This window comes from Zingiber officinale, chromosome 1A (genome assembly GCF_018446385.1).
Source record: "Zingiber officinale cultivar Zhangliang chromosome 1A, Zo_v1.1, whole genome shotgun sequence".
Classification (NCBI taxonomy): domain Eukaryota; kingdom Viridiplantae; phylum Streptophyta; class Magnoliopsida; order Zingiberales; family Zingiberaceae; genus Zingiber; species Zingiber officinale.
The window spans coordinates 126,474,468-126,493,880 of record NC_055987.1 but is presented as its reverse complement, the minus strand read 5'-3'; the positions used below and the strand labels follow the sequence as shown (position 1 = coordinate 126,493,880).

General features: G+C 36.7%; 1 protein-coding gene, 1 long non-coding RNA gene and 1 other non-coding gene across 3 annotated transcripts; 2 read left to right on the top strand and 1 right to left on the bottom strand.

The window, feature by feature from the left end:
- Positions 1-4,655: 4,655 nt before the first annotated feature.
- LOC122031466 (uncharacterized calcium-binding protein C800.10c-like) lies at positions 4,656-18,080 on the bottom strand. Its single transcript, XM_042590582.1, has 13 exons — positions 17,665-18,080; positions 15,043-16,180; positions 14,548-14,766; positions 14,209-14,420; positions 12,846-12,920; positions 11,557-11,628; positions 9,336-9,434; positions 9,158-9,229; positions 8,976-9,090; positions 7,580-7,648; positions 7,053-7,407; positions 5,568-5,757; positions 4,656-5,481 (listed from the first exon to the last, which is right to left on the bottom strand). The coding sequence occupies exons 1-13, from the start codon at positions 17,812-17,814 to the stop codon at positions 4,951-4,953; spliced, it is 3,297 nt and encodes a 1,098-aa protein (XP_042446516.1). The 5' UTR covers positions 17,815-18,080; the 3' UTR covers positions 4,656-4,950.
- Positions 18,081-18,214: 134 nt separating this feature from the next.
- LOC122031483 lies at positions 18,215-19,349 on the top strand. Its single transcript, XR_006125806.1, has 2 exons — positions 18,215-18,479; positions 18,808-19,349. It is a non-coding gene; the product is annotated as an uncharacterized LOC122031483 (long non-coding RNA).
- Positions 18,293-18,454, top strand: LOC122039118. Its single transcript, XR_006128013.1, has one exon. It is a non-coding gene; the product is annotated as a U1 spliceosomal RNA (small nuclear RNA).
- Positions 19,350-19,413: the final 64 nt, after the last annotated feature.

Below are 19,413 nucleotides of genomic sequence, written 5' to 3'. Positions count from 1 at the left end.
TTTAGAGTTGGTTCGATCGAGATCTAATCTAATCGAAAAGGATGCATCTTGTGCACGACTTAGATCTAATCTAATCGCAAGGGTGCATCATGTGCACGACTTAGATCTAATCTAATCGTAAGGCACTAATTAATTAATTACTTATTAAACATGCATCATATACATAAGCAATTAACTAATTAATCTATTTGTGATTTAGTCATGGCCCTACTACGATCTTCTCAAGCCAATGAGAAGATCGAATGGTCAACCTAGGGTCAACAGCTTCTCCAAGCTCCTCCCTTTGACCATCTTGTGTTGCTCGTGCCCGCCTTGGAACTCCGTCTCGTATGGACCCTCCACCGCTCCAATTTGTACATTACAATTTGAAAACCGAGTTACATTCGAGTCTAAATCTAATTTACAACAAGAATATAAGAGAAGGCACGACGCGCAGGTCGCGAATAAATAAAAACATAAAACACGCGCAAACACATAACGGCACGCAGGCCGTATTATGAATTACAACACAATCCAATCATATTGGGTTTTTGGGCCATGACTATCACAAAATTAATATATAATTCAAAATTATATATTTTCATAATTTTTTTATAATTTTAAAATTAATTTTTATAATTTTTACGAGTAAAATTTCCCGGCGGTCCCGTTTAGCGGTTTCGGGCGCAATCGCAGAACGGATCCCCTTGCGGGGCCCAGGGGCAGCGCCCCTACCCGCGATCTAACCATCGCGAGGGTTCCTTTGCGATCCAACAACGCCTAAACCCGCTGTCCCAAAACGATTTGGGCCGAGACATTGCCGTTTCGGAAAAATCTTCCCGGCGGGTTCATTTTTAGCGATTTCGGGTGCAATTGCGGAGCAAATCCCCTTGCGGGGTTAGGGGCAGTACTCCTATCCACGATCTAACCATCGTGAGTTGCTCCTTTGCGATCTAATGGCACCCAAGCCCGCTGTCCCAAACGGATTTGGGGCAAAACGAAGCCGTTTTGGAAAAATCTTTCCGGTAACCGAAGCCTACAAGTGCCGAGACACTTGTGCTTCGCTTCTACAGAAAAATTACACATAAAAACTATAAAATCATAATTTTACAGAAAATTACAGAAACTTTAGTTTTCATAAAACCAAAAATCAAACTCGTACAAGCCTTGCACGTGGCTCTGATACCACTGTTGGGTTTTTCGGGCCGCGAAAACCGCTTTTCGCATCGCGGAAACCCCGAATCACCCAAAGCCGTAGATCTGTGCAAGGAAAATTTCCGAAAAACACGAGTACGAGTTTTAATACTTTGATCTACAGTAGATCTACAAAGAAAACATTTTACCTTCGATGCGTGCCCTCGTAAAAATCCCGCTTGTCCAAGGTACGTGTCGGATCTCCAAAGTATCAAGATAGATACTTCTCTAGTGATATCCATACGAACAAGGAGTACTCTCTAGCACTCAAGGATGGAGAAGAAAGACCCCAAGTGTGCTAGCACTCTCTCTAGGGCTCTCGGATGGGAATGGAAGAAGAAAGGAAAGCAAAGAAGAGAATACAATACACTTCTCTAAAATATTACCTTTCTTCTTGGACTTCTTGGATTAACTCACTCACCCACCTTCTTCCACCATGAAAAGTCATGGCAACCACCAGCCAAGAGAGGGAAGAAGCAAGGAAGAAGAAGATTCAATAACCACACAATCAATACACCAAATGAAAAACCCCTCCTCATTAGTGTGTGGCCGGCCACACAATGTAACCTCCCCATTAATGTGGCCGGCCACATTAAAGCCAAGAGGAAGGTGTAACCCCCATGAGGTGGCATGTCTCATGAGGTGGACGTGATGTGGCAAGGATGAGTCATCCTTATGATGTGGCAATACATCAAGTCAAACTTGATGTTTCAACTTCTACTTGGTCAAGTCAAACTTGACCAATTGTCTTCCTTGTTGAGTTAAATCCAACATTTGATTCAAGTCAATTTTAATTTAATGAATCTCAATTCATTAATATAAATTGACTCAATGAATCAAATTTAAATTAGACTCATTCAACAATTGAATCTAATTGAATATAACTCAATAAGTCTAATTTGAATCCAATCTTTGGTGCATCATATGAACCTAATCCAATTGGTTCATCATATGAACCTAATCTCCATCCACTTGTTCTTTGTGTGTAACCCAATAGGTTCTTGTAACGTTGGCAATGTTTCTAAACTCCTTTAGAAACATAAGCAATGAGCGGCATCTAGCAATACATCATTGCTACCCAAGTTACAAGAAATGTCGAGATCCAACATCACCTTGTGACTACTAATTGTGACTCCTCACAATATATGACAAGTGTCCTTCTATCCTAGACATCTAGATTGATCAATATGAGGTATAGACCGTGTCATCCTCTGATCAATCTAGATCTTGAACTCCAAGTAGACTCACTCAATCAAATGAGCTCAACATCTAATGTTGACTCATTTGGGCATGACCATGCACTTAGTGGTCTCACTCTATCAAGAATAGCGATGTCGCTCCCGTCATATGGGAGGGATAGATCCCATCTACATCACTCACATCCCTCTGCATAATTCGTTATATACCCAGTAATTGCCTTTATAGTCCACCCAGTTACGGGTGACGTTTGACGAAACCAAAGTACATAACTCCTTATGTAGGGATCCATGGTGACTTCAGGTCTAAGGACTAATAGTCATACTAATAGCCACATGAGAAAGTATATGACACTCATATAACGATCCATGATACTTTCTCATGGCGGGTCATTCAGTATACATTCTCCAATGTATACTCATGTGTCAGCTTGATATCTCTATATCCATGACTTGTGAGATCAAGTAATTAAACTGACCTACATGCTAGTCTTATTGCATTAACATTATCCTTGTATGTTAATACTCGATTAGGAATGATTTAGAGTAGTGTTCCCTATATCATCTCACTATCGATTCAACTAATCGATTGATATAGGTATGAACCTTCTACTCAAGGACGCTATTATACTTAGTCTATTTGGCACTAATACAAATAAGTATAATAACCAAACAAATGCCTTTATTAATATACAAGAATATGATATACAAGAGTCCATACAATCATCAAATGATTGGCTCTAAGGCTCTAACTAACAAATCTCTCCTCTTTACTAAGCCTAAAATGAATTTACGTTAATATCCTTTTTTCTATTCACACTAAAAATAATTCCAAGGTTTATTAGTAATTTCACAAGCGAAACAATCAATGATCTAGAGTTCGATATAGTTCTCTTTAGTCCCACATCTTAGAATTGACAATATTATGATCAAAAAAGCTTCTATAAATATTTTAGGCCGATAATGTTAAAAAATATATTTTTCTTAGTTTTTTTAACTAAGATAAGTATAATATTAAATTAAATTAATTTTTTTCATAGGGAAGTTATAAGGGTGACATTCGAAAATCCAAACAATTCGGATTTTTAAAGACTCAAATAATTCAAATTTTCAAAAATAGGTACTTTTATTTGAATGATTCTACTAATGACTCTACTTTAGTATTTTAATACTAAAATACTTTAATTAATATAATTTCATTATAAAAGGTAATGTGATTTTAATATATTATATTACACACGCGTCACGTGTGCAATGTTATACATTATTTAAATCTTTAGTTCTCTTATTTACATACAATTAATAGAGTTCAATGGAATTCTATTTTATTTTTATATAATTTTAATTTAAAGAGTAACTCTAACTAAACTTAAATTTAATTCAACTATGTTCCAATTAAAATCCAAACCATTCACATGTGAATTTCATTTTGAATCGAACTCAAATCAAAATCACTTATATTTTTAAATTAATATTTTTTATACTATTTAACTCAATTCAGTTCAATTCATTGAGACCGTACTTTCAACTAAATTCTTTAACAGTATGTTTGGAATGATATAGAATTCAATTCCTTTTAGAATTAGAATTGAATTCCATGCTTCCATCAAACAAGGCAAAAGTAAATCACACCTCCTTATGTGTAATTTAGATAGGGAATTCCATTCTCCATATTATGTCCATTGTGCCCTCATTCTCTCTTTTTTGTAAAAAAAAAAGAAAAGAAAAAAGAGAGAAGAATAAAATGATAAAACATAAGAATTCCATAACTTAAGTTGCAATTCATTCCAAATATGAGAATTGAATTCAATTCCTTATGGAATTCAATTCATAATGAAATTCAATTCAATTCCATGACTTAAGTTATTTCCAAACAGGGTGTAAGAGCACTTTCAGGCATTTACCAACTTTCTGAAGAGACAGCAACGATATTAAAAGATCTCAAACACAAACTGATTTTTTTTTGAAAGATAATTAGTTTACCTTATTATTTGTTTTGTTTATTTGGGGGCGAATACGCTCGCCCCCAGCGCCCCCGTCAACTCGTCTCAGGACCAATATGAAGAAAATAAATCACGAACGACTAATAACCTTTGAAAAAATGACTAGCACATAAAAAAAATGGAGTAAAATGTTTCAGGAAGCTAAAAAGAGGGATCAAGATGGACATATAATATAGAATCAATACTAGTCATAGAGATTGCTACTGGCATAAGTCGTATATATATAGCAATCCCAAGGAGAGATATGATTAACAACGCACCCTAAACCCTAAGCTCATCTAAGTTACAACATAAGAAGAGTAGTGGGGGATGTACTTACTGTCGGATAGATTAATACAGATATTGTCCTTGATGTACCAAATCCAGAGTCCTACCATTAGTTTTATTCTCTTCTCACACAGCAACCCATCCACACGAGGACATGACATCCTGGAAACAATCTCGCACAGGTAACCAGACAACAAATAATGATTAACAAGCAACCGAAAAAGAAAAGGAAAAAAATTGTTATTTTTTACAGGTGGACGGACAAAAGGTTCGATAGCAGCAGATCCCCAACGCTAGCGCAGTGTATAATGCTAAAATGCATCCCAGTTTGTGGTTCCTTTATTTGGGCTATTTTGACTATCTGAGGATCTGAAAGGTCCTGAGCCAAACAAGTCAACGCTATCGAAGGACGAGAAGCCCCCGCCGTAGTCTGCAGTGCTGCGTATCGAGTCAAACCTCGCAAAGTTACCGCCCCTATTGGGATCAATTGTGCTGTTTATGGAGTCTAATCTTGCGAGGTTGTCGGGCCTGTTGAAGTCGGTAGTACTGCTAAATGAATCAAATCTTGCAAAGCTCTGGCGTTGACCAAAAGCATTGGTATCATGTGTGCCGAAGTAATCATTTTGGGAGAAGCTATCGAAAGAGTGATCGTCTGGGCCCTCAGAGAACCTCGGAGAAAAGCTAGAGTTGTACATGGGTGTACTAGGAACAGAATCAAAGAAAGGCCCTTTCTCCTTTCCAACCACACTGGCACCGCTTGGAGAATCTGTCTTGATGGGAGGGAATAAACCGAAGTCATCAGACCCAAACGAGTATTTTCTTTGCGTATGATGATCACTTTCCTGAGACAGGATATGGGGCATGATATGAACTCTTGCAGAACTTAAAAAAAAAGATAGAAACTCGTATGGAATTATAATTTTTTTACCTTTGGATTGTGGCTCCAGAGAGAATCAGTGTCATCATCATTGCGATCGAAACTCGGACCAGAATTTTTTACATTTGGATTGTAGCTCCAGACAGAATCAGTGTCATCGCTTCGATCAAAAGTTGGACCCCATGAAGGCTCAATAGCATGCTTATCCTCTGAAATACTTGATTCAGCAGTCTCATGATCACTAAAACAGAAATAAATATATTCACTAAAATATAAAATGAAATGAAATCCACAGAGATTAATAAAAGGCCAAAACCACATTATTACAAGTTCCAAAATGAACATGGCATAGCTTTATACAACTCAAGAATCTGAATTAGCAACGCTCTCATCCCTGAGGTTGCAGATCAAATGTCAGTGTGAAAATTAAAATTAAATGTATTTTTGGGGATTGAGTCCCATGATGTAAGAGGATCCATATAGCCACTTAGAGGGATAAGACTTTGGTTGTTGGTTATTGGTAATCTAAATTAGTAATAAAAGATGCTACAAGTGATAGAAACGATGAATATTGTACTGAGCATGGACTATATTTCACTAAAAAACTGGCCGACCAATGTTTAATGCTTGGACTACCCTTTACTTGGTGGTACTGTTGGACTGATGTGCTACCGAGTACAGAATGTATAATATGGACACCACTTTTTGTATGAACCAGTATTTGATATTGCTTGTCCCCAAGGCATAGCCGAGTTGGTTATCACATGGTAGGTTTGTAGAATATCTAATATTGCTACTTGGCGGTCGGTTATAAGCTTACCTATAATTTACTTCCCTTCACATAACCCAAGGACGGACTGTGGGAGACATGGGATGAGCGTAATTACCTTTTTGCTATAATAGTATCTGATATTGTTCTATTCAACCCTACAAGGATCTTTTTTTTTTATCCATTTTGCTACTTCAAAATTAGATTTGGAATAACTCAAGCAATACAGGATAGGTTTCTAGGTTATACTAGTAAAGAAGCCAAAGCCAGTGGAGTGGTGCATCTGATGAAAGGAAAACCCATGTACATCAGATTGTAGACCACAACTTATGCTCCTATGAAAACATTATAAATTACATCAACTAATTGCTTGGGTCAGGTCTTCCAAAAGTGAATACTATCTGAGCCCCTAATACCATGGTAACATATTCATCCCCCATTTACTTATGATTTTGGCCGGACTCCAAATAGTTGGGATTAACATGGCTTGATACCAATTGATGATGTTTTTTTTATTAATATCATCCAATTCCCCTAGCCGACCCCACCTAGTAGAATAATACTTGGTTGTTATTGTATCATCCAAATTCCCCAAAATGTCTTAAATAACCCATTTTCTTTAAAGGTGAAACAATCCTTGGGGCATTACTTGAGAGGGGTTGGATCAATTTAACATGATATCAAAGATGCATTGTCTTGTGATATTCCAACCTTTTTAGTTTCCAATGTATATTCTGATTTTCATGCAACTAAAGAATCAGTTTTACCTGCTATTTTCATTTGCACGGGGTGAATCATCGAGCCTAACAGGTACAGCCTGACCATCTTTAGGATTTTCTGTGGTACTTAGTCCAGGACTTGCAGGACTTTTACTTATGGTTTCAGAGCTATTAAGATTAGTTGATCCATTTTCAGTCATTGGCTCCACAGTTGTAGAAGAATGAGGCTTCTCATTTGTGCCCTCGGTGTTCAAGCTTGTTGTCACAGACTTGTCCTCACCATTCAAAGATGTTTCTTGCACCTCCTCAGTAGAAAGTTCATCATTTTGAACTTGAGGCTTTGGTGTTCCAGTGGGGATATCCTTTTTTACTTCAATCATAAGCTCTTTTATGACAGAAAAGCCTGAAAACAAATAGTCAAGATAATAGTTGGATGCCATCTAGTCGAAATTATATGAAAAAATCATTTATTTTCAATAGCACTGCACAAAACTACTATCAAAATTTCACTGGAGTTGCACACACAAATATTTTTCGCACGCTCTCATTCAAACATGAGAATTTCAGAGATCTACCATCTTCTTCAAATTTGTCCCAGTCTTCATCCCAATCTGCAGCTCCTTCCTGTATACCAGGTTGCCAACCTTAACAAAATGATACAGGGAAAAATTATTGTCAGTGAGTTGATAGTGAATGTGCAAATAATCATAATTAAAACAAGTAACAAATGCAAATACGACAATCCATGGCTCAAAAGAATAACTAGGGATATAGCATAAAAACTTCAAAGAAGATCAATAAGTCAAAACAACTTTTATTTAAGCTATAGTAGCATTTTAAACAACTTATTTTCAGTCCATGAAATATTTATGTGACAGCATCATAATAGAAAAGTGAAAATCAAGGCATCAACACAAGGTCGACCTTCTCAACAAAGGCAACGTCCTCCATGGGCTAATCATTAATTATGAGTTTAAGTACTCTGATATCATAATAAATAAGCCATCACAATCTATGAATTATTATCCAAAACAAGAAAGCACTAAATCATACCACCGTTATTCACCTATATCCTGGGATATATTTAATACATCATCTATCTGATCCACATTATTATTAGGGCCATTGCTAAATGGTGGAGTTTACAACTACAATGGTCAGGACTAGCCTAACATAAAACTAACAGCAAGTTAGAACTGCTACAAATCCAAAATAGAGGGTAGATAATTAGATTAATCCTTTTTGAAAATTTGGTTGACATTGTTAAGAAGACTTACCAATGATAACTTGTTAGCAATGCCTTAATTCCTTGCTGCCCTTGATTCTAGACAAAAGGGACAAAAATCAAGTCTATTTACACTAGCTTATAATCTCCAGCCCTAAAAATCTCAATCGTACTGCAAAGAGTATTTAATTCCTAGGTTTTCTTACCACTCTTATTCTAGCTGGATGTTTACTTTCTTGAAGTGGTAAATAGTATTTTACCTAGCACTTATGACTCACCAGTAATTTGAATAACACTCAACAAAGAAGTAAAATCCACATGAAGTGGACCTATTTTTAAGGAAAAAGGGTGGTCCAATTACTTGGATGAAAGATATGAGAGGAAAAAAAGTGACCAAAAGATGTGAGTAAATGATGGAACTCCATATTAATTTTCTAAACTTCCGTCCTCTCTCCTTCATATCTTCCACCGAAGTAATGGAACCCTACAGGGTCAGCAGAAATCTAATTCAACAAAATCATGACATTAAATTCTAACTCTGCAACCAAAGGTAATTCAGAAAGATCAATAAGCAAGATGAAATCCATTATATGAAATTGTACATTTGTATTAGCTATTGGCAATCTCAGCAGTAAAATATGAACACTGAAGACAGCGAGACTCAATGAAACTAACTGTTAGAAACTTAAACAGCAACATCATAATAAAATATTGAAAAAGATATGATTATATATATATCAGAGTACCGAATGGAAGCTCCATCAATGTAGTTGGCTTAGCACGTAATCCATACTGTTTGGACCGTTCATTAAGAACTATAATAAGCTCCTTAAGATCTTTCTGTATATGATCAGCTCGTGCCTGTACAACCAATACATGGATGAACCAAGTTAACTTGATCACAAAAAATGGCGCAAACAAAGCTTACCTGCAGTGAACCTTCTGTAGTTTCTCCTTGTTCAATTTTCAATATTGCATTGTAAATTTCTAGCTTTTTATCCTGAAAACAAACCAGATTCAGTTCATGGGGAAAAGGTAAGAAAACCATTGGTATAATACCCAGAAACTAAGCCCCTACTAACCCATTATCAAAGCCAAATATATACCTGAATATCACGAAAAGTTGCCTCTTCAATAGTTAACTTTGAAGCTACATCTCCAACTTGCTTGCATTTTTGTTCATATCTTTTGGTCAATGATTCAACCTAAAAAAAGGGTACATTGCCATTGCAGAATATAAACATTACGCTAAATTAACAACTTTCAGAAAGCAATTCAGATAAATTTACAAGGAGTTGCATATCCTTAATCACTCAAATGGAGTACTTTGTTTCTTGATAGCATAATCACTGTAATTTATCATACAGACATCCATCCAAGTTGGCGTACAAATAGAGCATGGATAAGGGAGCTCCAGGTATATTCATCACGAACTCATATTTGTGTTTGATATCCAAATACGATGCACTTCCACTTCAAGCTTATGCATAGCCCAAGTTATCATCAACAAACTTAAACATATTCTAAGTTTCTACTATACATAAGACCAATCTTATGTCAGTCTCTCAGGAGCTTTAAATTTAAGTGAATGCTTTGTGTTTGATTTTGGGTCAAGTGTGTACGTTGGCTTTATTCAAGGTAGGATGATGAATGCATTAAATTGAGTATGAAGCTATGGAAGGCTTTGGAATCTAGAAGGATGTCATTAAGCTTGAAGTGAACTCAAACTCAAAAAATGTCCATTGTAACAAGGTTTAAAATTTCGACCCGTGTCGAGGTTTCGGTTTTAGACGAGAACGATACAATTTCGATACCGTATCGCATCGTGCCGATATAATTTCGGTATTTTTTAAATATAAAATATATTAATTAAAAAATAAAATATTTAACATAAATATTTAAAAAATAAACAATATAAAAACTAATCTTTAAAAAAAGGAAAAGATATGAAAATAGATAAATAAATAAATACAAATTTTATTATAATTTTTAAATTAAAATAAATGAAATATAAAATTAATTAGATAATTTTATTAGGGTTTAATAAAGTCTCTTTAGATTATCTCCATCATAGCTAGGAGTTGATTAAAATAATTAGCCTAAGTTTAATTAAAAAAAAAATCAAAATTCGACACCACTCGCAAGCTCGTGCGACTTTGGCAGCGGGGTTGCGCGACCCCTTAGCCATGGTCACGAGGATCACGTGACTCCTCCGGTGTGACCGCGGTGGTCGTGCGACTCCTTTGCAGCGCCCGCAGGGTTACGTGGTGCCTCCGCGACAACAGCGGAAGGGTTATGCAACCCCTCCGCTGCTGTTGCGGGGTCGAGCGACCCCTCCATTGCGGCCATGGGGTCGTGCAACACGTCGCAGCCATTGCGGGTCTGGTGTCGGGGTCATGCCGGTGCCGATCGTCGAGCGGAACGAAATGTTTCGCCCGTTTCGATCGTCTCGGCACGACACTTTAAACCATGCATTGTAATGGAGTAAAATGTAATTGAATGTAAAATAGAGCATCTAGGTAGGAAATCATTACCTAGTAGCTCTAGTTAGAAGTTGAGCCAAAGTTATATTACTTTGTGTCAGTTCCTAGAAGCCAAGTATTGAGGATCAAGGAGGAAGTTCTAGATCCAATAGGTTTGGAGCTAACAAAAATCAATATCAAGTTGTAAGTGACTTTAGAAAGATCGAGATCATGGAATGTTATCTTTGACCACTTTCTATGAAGTGCAGTCAACAAAATTGAAGTGAGTTCAACCAAGCATCCATAGTTTTTGAATTTTCAACTTTTAAAATTCTAACAGATAAAATCTCCAGTTGTGGCTGAGATAATTGTTATACCAGCTCCGAAGTCAGCATTATTAGAAGTCTGGCTGAGATACCTACAATTTTGGCCACCCAATTACAGCATCAATGTTATTTGTCTCTCTGACAAAATGAATCAAAACATAGAACACTGCCAAATTAACCTTTTAGACTAGTCAGCTTGATCAAGTGTATTTTCAGTATCCAATAAAGCTTGTGTATTGATGCAAATTTAAATTTTCCAGCATTTTTGGCTAGTTGCTAAAAAAGTCAAACTAATTGTGAATTGTGACAATAGCTACACTCCTACACCCACATTGATTTTATCCGGATAAGTTCAATAGTAACCATAAATATCATGTTCTTATAGTATCATTGCTTTCAACATAGGAGCTTAACAAATCACCAGGCATGAAAATTGCAAGAAAGATAACTAGAATCAAAGCAAGAAAAATTAGGGCTCTTGCACTAAAGACAACAATAAGTAATAGAATTATGAAAAAACAAATCCAAAAAAATAGTACCTCCTGTTTGTCAGCAGATGCCCTTTCAGTTACCTCATTCAATCGATTGTCGCACCTACTTTTGTAAAGAACCTAACAACAATGGAAAATGAAATTTTATGATACATAGTCATAATCAAGTGGATATTTAAACAATAAACACCTTCACATCTTACTGTTTTATATGTAGATTATGGGCTCAAGCCAAACTTAGATCACATATATCATAGAAAAGAAATTTAATATTTATAAACAAAACTAATAATTTTATGTTTAAATTTATAATTTACAGATAACATTAATTTAATATGCATATTTTTCTAATTTCAGTAATCAAGAAAATATAATATATGTTCTTTTTTTTTTGAAAAAAAAACTGGAGTAATAAGGTAATGTAGATATCATAGCTTATCTGTTAGCAAGTTTTGCTATCATAGTATTGACAGAAACCAAGTTTATGTTAGTTTCCATTCATAGATATAAATGGAAGTCTCTTCAAGATTAATACTTCTAACAAAGTAGCAAGATGTGAAAATATTGCAAAGGAGGCATCAGCAGCAATCTCCTCTCCCCATTATTCTTGCCAAAAAAATTCCTTTAATATTTGGTTCACTCTAGCATGAGTGGCCCCCTCTTACACCATTTTTTTAATGTGTCACAGACAGCAGCAGCCAATGCAGTTTTGACAAATCTGAATCAGTTTGATTCCAAATGAAGGGCAGTATGAATGATTAGTAGAGAACAAGTTGTACTTTACAGGATTCAACCTATCCTTGCAACCCAAAATGAAACTCCCTAAAATAAAATCCAAAAAATACACTGGGAAGAACCAGTAATATGTTCTATTATCAATCCTGCTCGGCAACACTTTCCACTTGGTATGAGAAATCATGGTTAGAGATAGAGTAATTAATTATCACTAAACACACAAGATTTCTAGTTTTCTACAGAAGGAATTTTTTAAATGTAGTTGCTGAAACCTACATGCACATTACCACCATTACTGACAATGTTCAGCTATGGAGAGATTAACAAAGTTTGCACATTAACCAACATTCAGTGTCAATCACAAAACTAAGTTTGTTTAGTAGTGTAACAAGAAAATATAAAGTTCTTCATAGCATATATTTACAGCATCGTACTAAAATTCATATATAGCAACAACGACAAAGTTATCTCATCTACGGACAACAATTCAGTTTTCTGTAGTAGACTTGAGTCAGTTGAAATAGTAACTTATGAAACAAAACACAGAGACATTGATTTATTATAACTTATTGTCAATTAGATAATGAAAAAAATGAACTTACAAGTTCTTGCATTTTGGAACGGTAAAATTCAGTTTTCTCTCTGGACTCTAATATTTCCTTCTCCAGTTCTTGAACCTTCATGGAAAAAGGAAGGATGATTAATTTCTAAAATCAAGATTTTTTTTTAATTATATTACAAATTTAATCATCAGGAGATGGAAATCAAGAAACTGTGTATGAAACTTGAAGAAATCTGTGTCCACGGCTATAACATGGTATAGATATATAACAAGTAAGAGTATAGGAATTGGTGTCCAACATAACCCTTGCCATCATCGTATTATATCTTGGATTCATCAACTGTGTATGGTACATGAAATCCGTGTTTTGCAGCTTCAACATGGTATAGATAATATAATAAGTGTATAGGAACAGGAGTTCAACATAATTAGTGGCCATCAGTTGTATTATATATTTTACATTCATATCTACAGTCTCTATCTTACATTCATTATCTACTATCTGCAATCTCTAACATTCATTATCTACTATCTACAATATCTTATATTCATTATCTACTATCTACATTCTCTGGGATGCATATAAAGAGATTTAGACTACTATGAATATCGAAATCCTAATGCATGAGCCTTGATCTGAAGATGTAATTATTGGTTCCCTTTGTAGAAATTATGCCTTCTTTCATATTCTTCCCATTACCAGGTATTATGTTTCAAGCCTGATGTATATCAGTTTCCATTAATACAGCATCATGACCACAAATTTAAGTAGGTTTAGACGATTTTAAATTTTTTCCATAAGTTACTTAATAAAAAAACATTAGGACATCACACATGCATCACTTGGTTGAATCCAAATAAAGAAATATATTACATAATCATAAATTACCAAAATTATTATATCAGTTGAAGAAAGTCACAACATCATGTCAATATCATTAATAAACCTATGTGTTTCTTTTCTTAATTATTAAACTAGTATTTAATATTTTTACGGCTTCTCCAATAATTACTTGTACATGATCATTTGAATCTGCATGCAGCGTTTACAGTTCTTCAATGCCAAACTCCCATTGCAACTAGTGGGACAGAACCAAACAGCTACAAGTGAGCTACTTGCTGCAAATGCCATGTGTGAGCAGACTTCTCTTAGTGAAGGAATTTTATTGAAAACAAAGTTACTCCATAATAGGCTACAAGGAATTATCTTATAGTAGAATGTCAAAGATAAAGCATATTCTTCTGTGCATATAATAAGAGAAAGTTACATGATAAACAAAATAAAAGATTTAGCAATTATTACCAATTAATTTGATATTTCTCAACTTTCTCCAATTAAGTAGCCCTGAAGTCAGAGATGTTCAAGTTCTAAAAGAAAATAATGACATGATTAGAAGATAGACCTTTTGGTCTGCATCGGAGGCCTCCTGAAATTTGGTGTTCAGCGCACTTTGTTCTTCCTTGCTGAGTTGGTCGACCAGATATTTTTCCAGTACTGGTACTCTTGATTTAGGTTGCACAGCCTCAATTGTGTCATCAGACTGAAGTGCCCGTTTGTGCATTTGTGGCTTTACAGTAGCGGGCATAGAAGGTTGGGGCATAGCCATACCTTGTACTGACACGTGAAACACAAGATATATTTGAAAATGACAAAAGTAATCCCTTATATTAACCAAGTGACAAGATCCTCCAAGATACAGAAAAGGGTAACAGATGGGAGGATTTTATTTTAGCAAGCATACCAGGAATTGATTGGCTAACTGGTGAACCATATCCAGACCAAGGCTGATTTGTAGCTAGTAGCAAAGTTTGATCAGATGCCACGCTATTAGGAAGCACGACAGGAAGAGGACATTTTTCTCGGTGTCTCTCCATCAAATAGAGGGCAATGCAGAACTCCCTTAGTGAAAGCATGCTATCATTGTCCTGATCTGATAACTCCCATATCTGTTTTAAGACCTCTGGAAATGCAGGAAACAAAAAGCATCTCTACAGGTCAGAAGCAAGTAACAAAACAAGGCAACGTGCTTAGTAAATAGCAAGAAAGCACCTCCCAACATACAAACAAGAATAACACAATCACAAAAAGAAGTAAAGGAAAGATATGTCTTATTGGACAATTAGACAAAGAAGGCAATGGAGAAGAAAGATAAAAATAACAAGTTGCAGATAAAATAGCATCTAAAATAAAAGATTGGGATGTGATGAAGGCTCAAAATGAAAAATTCAGTGCCTACCTCTTGGTAGCCTCCAGCTAAGGAACAAATTGCGTGCCTCTTCACCTGTAATTTTACCATCTCTATCCTTGTCTACTTTTATAAATATTGCAAGATAGCTCTGAATATCAGACTGTGTAAATTTTGGCCACGAAAACTGAGGCTGAGTGGAAGTAGAACTAACACTTCCAACTGGACCACTTGAAAGAGTCATTGCTAAAGTACTTTGTTTCATGTCTAGTTGATTTTGCTTGATCTGTGATTGAGTTGGTTGTAACTGATTCTCACCAGATGGAACCAATGCCATACTATGCCAACTATCAGCTTCGGGCACTTTTCTGGAATTCTGAGATCCAGAAATAACAGGGACATTATTGGAAGAGTTAAGCATAACATTTGCAGAAAGGTTAGTCAAAGGCTTTTCTTGCTTTGTCTGAGTTGCAGAGAACACATCACCGCCTAAATTTGAATCAGAAGAGAAGCCATTTTCACTTAAAACTAAAGCTTTTGAATCCATAGGATTTGATGAAATTGAGGTTGTTGCTGCGGCTTGAGGTTTAGAAACTGTTCTGGAAGTTGATCCAAAATTGGATATGCCAAAACCATCTTGGTTTACAGAGGGGGGAACCCTTGCAAAAGAAGCTTGTTGAGTCCCATGTGCCATCACTCCCTTATTCTGACCACTGAACCAATCAGTAGAAATGCTTGGTGTAACAGAACCAGGAGGATGCAAAACTGTTGAGCTATTGCTGCCCTGCAAAACTTGACCACCTTCCTTATGTGAAGGTAAAATAGCAACTGGTGTGGTTTGAAGTGGCCTCACTAAATGGTTTCCAGAGGGGAAAGCATGCTGGCTCATACCAATGTGTGCAAGTGGTGGCTGAGTCCTTAAACCAGGATTTTGATTAGTTGGTCCCACACCACTCATCTGGGGAGAGGGGGAGCTGGTGGCAGCAAAATTCATCTGAGACGCAGGTCCAGGCAAAGTATTTATCTTCGGTGCAGGAATTTTAGCTGCATCAGGGGTTTTCAAAGCTGCCTGGACGGTTTCAGGAGTAAGTGGTATACCTCTTTGCGCAACTGTTACAAGCCTCAGAGCATTGTAAAATTCCTCACGCCCAAGGAAACCAGCTTGTCTCTGATCAGCATACATCCAAATCTGCATAAGACAATAATGATAGTGGGAAAAACCATTGAATATGAAGTATCAATCCAACAGTAGAACCTTGCAGAATTTAAGTTCACTTCTTTTCATAGTGTAGATTAGAACACCAAAAGAACCTGGACAGCCACAGGAATCATATAGTTGATCTAGTAATTTAAATAGGAAACAATAAATTCAGGATGAGTGTTGAAAAAAAAAATTGTGATCATTCAATGCATCAAATAATATCAATTCTTAGTTTCTGTCAAAACTATAAGCAGCATGACTTGTATACTTTGCTTGAGATATGGATTTCAAAAATAATCCAATCTTAAAATTTTGGTCCCATACCAATACACGCACAGTATTTGCAATCTGATCCAAATTTGTTGTCTTTTCCTTGAGATACAATTGACCATTGTACTTGTAAAAATTGATGCAACCATCAAACCAAAAACCTATCCCCCGGCCTTGATGATCAACAACAAATGAAGAGTCTTCTTGGTGAATCTTCAATCAGTTTTGCAAATCTTACCCTTTGAATATCTTATATATCTTGGTGAATGAGGAGGACTTTGAAATGCATGCATGTCAACCTATCTCAAAAGGTTTCTAGCAAATTAACATGTATTGATGGTTGAAACACCAACAAAGGGGACTACAAAAAGGGCAAATAGATTGCCAAATCTAAGTCCAGCAAGGGCTCACTCATAAAGGAGAAGAAAAATGGATTGGAGTGTGATGAAATACCAAATATCAGCAGCCATCTGCTTTTATTTCCTGTTATTTAATCCTCTGACCTAAGAGATGTCTTAAATATGGCAATCCCATCGAATCACAAAATTGTGATGTAAGTAGGAAGTTTCTAATAACTATAATAGGCTCAGCTCCAATCAAACAGCTACACCAAACACATATAACCAAAGATAAGAACGGGGATTCATAAGAATATGGATAAAATTAATGCTTGGACCTGGCTAAGTTAACACAGCAAGAAACAGGCCTCAAGATACCCAATTTAATTGAAGTCCTTGATCCAGATGATTGGATACAACCTCAAAGACATATATGTTAAGACTATGGAACTCTCATATGGATATAAATGGCAACCAACCTCGTTCAATGTCCAATGTGGAATGGCTATTTTTTTTACAAATAAAAAGAGGAAACGTTAAACATACTGATGACCCATTAAAAGCAGGTATGACACAGGATGATTTCTCATGTTGACAGCATGACTAATCGATATTAGAGAAAACTCAATTATTATGGGCATAGTTTATAGGATTAACAATATCCAAAGATGAAATGGTTCTTAAATCTAATTTTACCTAGTAAAAAAAAAAACTACAAACAGATCTGTCTTAATCAGAAAAAGTTATTTTCCCTAGTCATCGAAGGAATTGAACCGATGACAACTTAAAGCAGAAGGCTTCAGACTGCAAATAGAACTAGCCGAGCAGAGCTGGAACATATTAATGTATAAAATCTAGTCATACCTGAGCCAAAACGGGTCTCGGCAAATTGGATCCCTCAAAGAAAGTGACCGCCTCCTTGCCGCTGATCCTCCCATCCCGATCCACATCTGCTCTCAGAAAGTAGGCATCGAACAGCCGCATATCCGGCACCTGATCCGGCCGAGACGCCATTTTCACACGAAAAGAAGCCGAACTAATAGAAAACCAGTCTCGGATCGACCACGAGGCGGAGCTACAACCGAGGTGAGCTTCAAAAATCGAAAGCGAAGCTAGAACTCAGAGCCGCCTTCTTCCACAAGATCGAGGAGGAGGAACCCGAGAGGAATACGACCGATCTATGTTCCTGGATCTGGATTCCTCCGATCGAGGGGACGAAGCAAGAATCGAGGGAGGAGGAGGGCTTTCGCTCGACCAGGAGACGGAGAAACGGGGGAGATCATCGCGGACGTGGAATTTTTGCAGCGGCGTTAGAAATGGCGATCAGCCTTGATGGACGGTCGGAGATGGGCTTGGATAGAGATCGAACTATAGACGGTGGATGATCATAATGGATCGGCGCTGCATTGGATTTTAGTCCCACATCTGTAAGTTGCGGAGGGAGAAAGCGAGCCGAGTTGCTTAAGACACAGGCCTCGTCCAACTTTAGACCATACTTACCTGGACGGGGTCGACGGGCGATCATGAGGGGTCGTGGCCTACATCAACGGCCTCCATTGCACTCTGGAGGCGCGTTGGTTTACCATCTCCCCAAGTGGGAGAGTGGACGTCATAATTTGTGATAGAGGGGGATTTGCGCCTGCGCGGCCCCTGCCAATCTTGATAATTAAATTTTTGATGTACGTGCTACATGCTCGTTCTAGAATTCCTGTGTCTCTCTGCCTAAGGACTATCAAAATTCCATCGGCGGCTTTACCCTTTCTATTGTAGACGCCATTTTCTATGTGTCATTCCATTTCTCTTTTTCTATGGGACTTTTTTTCATCCGCTAGCTGATACATTAAATAATTCACATGGATTGTTTTGAGGTCATTGGTCACTTAGTCGGCAACTGTTATGAACAGCTTCCTTTCGTTTTTAGCTTTGAGTAGGTCTCCAGAATTGGCGAGGTTTATCTATTCTTTATTTTTTTGTTTGATACATTGATTTGCTCGTGAACTACTTCAGCAGATGTGACACAGACTGGTGAGGCTATGTCAACAAGGAAGAACTGGCATCGACAGAACAAGAAAGCAGCCAGAGAAAATCAAAAAGCAAACCTAAGATATGCTCTGAAACAAGCATAGATTAATGAGCTTGTAGAAATTTTTTAATGATAGTATAAACATCTTTCATATCTTCTCCAAGATGTTCATCAGTATCAAGTAATTCAATGTTAAAGCAATTAACACTTGTCAACCTTCTGCTCAGGTGTATCAAAACAGTAGAATTGTTATAGCTATGCAAATTTTCCTGCGATAATGGCCAGAGAGTACACAATTCAGAAATAAAGAGGCCTTCCGCTGCCTGGTGCAATCCTGTAGCAGATACAATTGCCACACAAATAAATATGACAACGGAGTGCTGCGAAGCTGATCTCTTAACCTCAGCTAAGTGCTTCTCTTGGGCATGCCATAACCAATATTCTATCAGTATCAGTTAACTATGAAGCATCTTGTACAGCATTTTGACTTTTCAAGAATGAAAGTAATTGTGTAGCTTGGAGGCAACCCATGGATCTTAAAATCCTATCAAGAATGTAAATGTGAGAACTTGGAAAACAACCCGCCAACC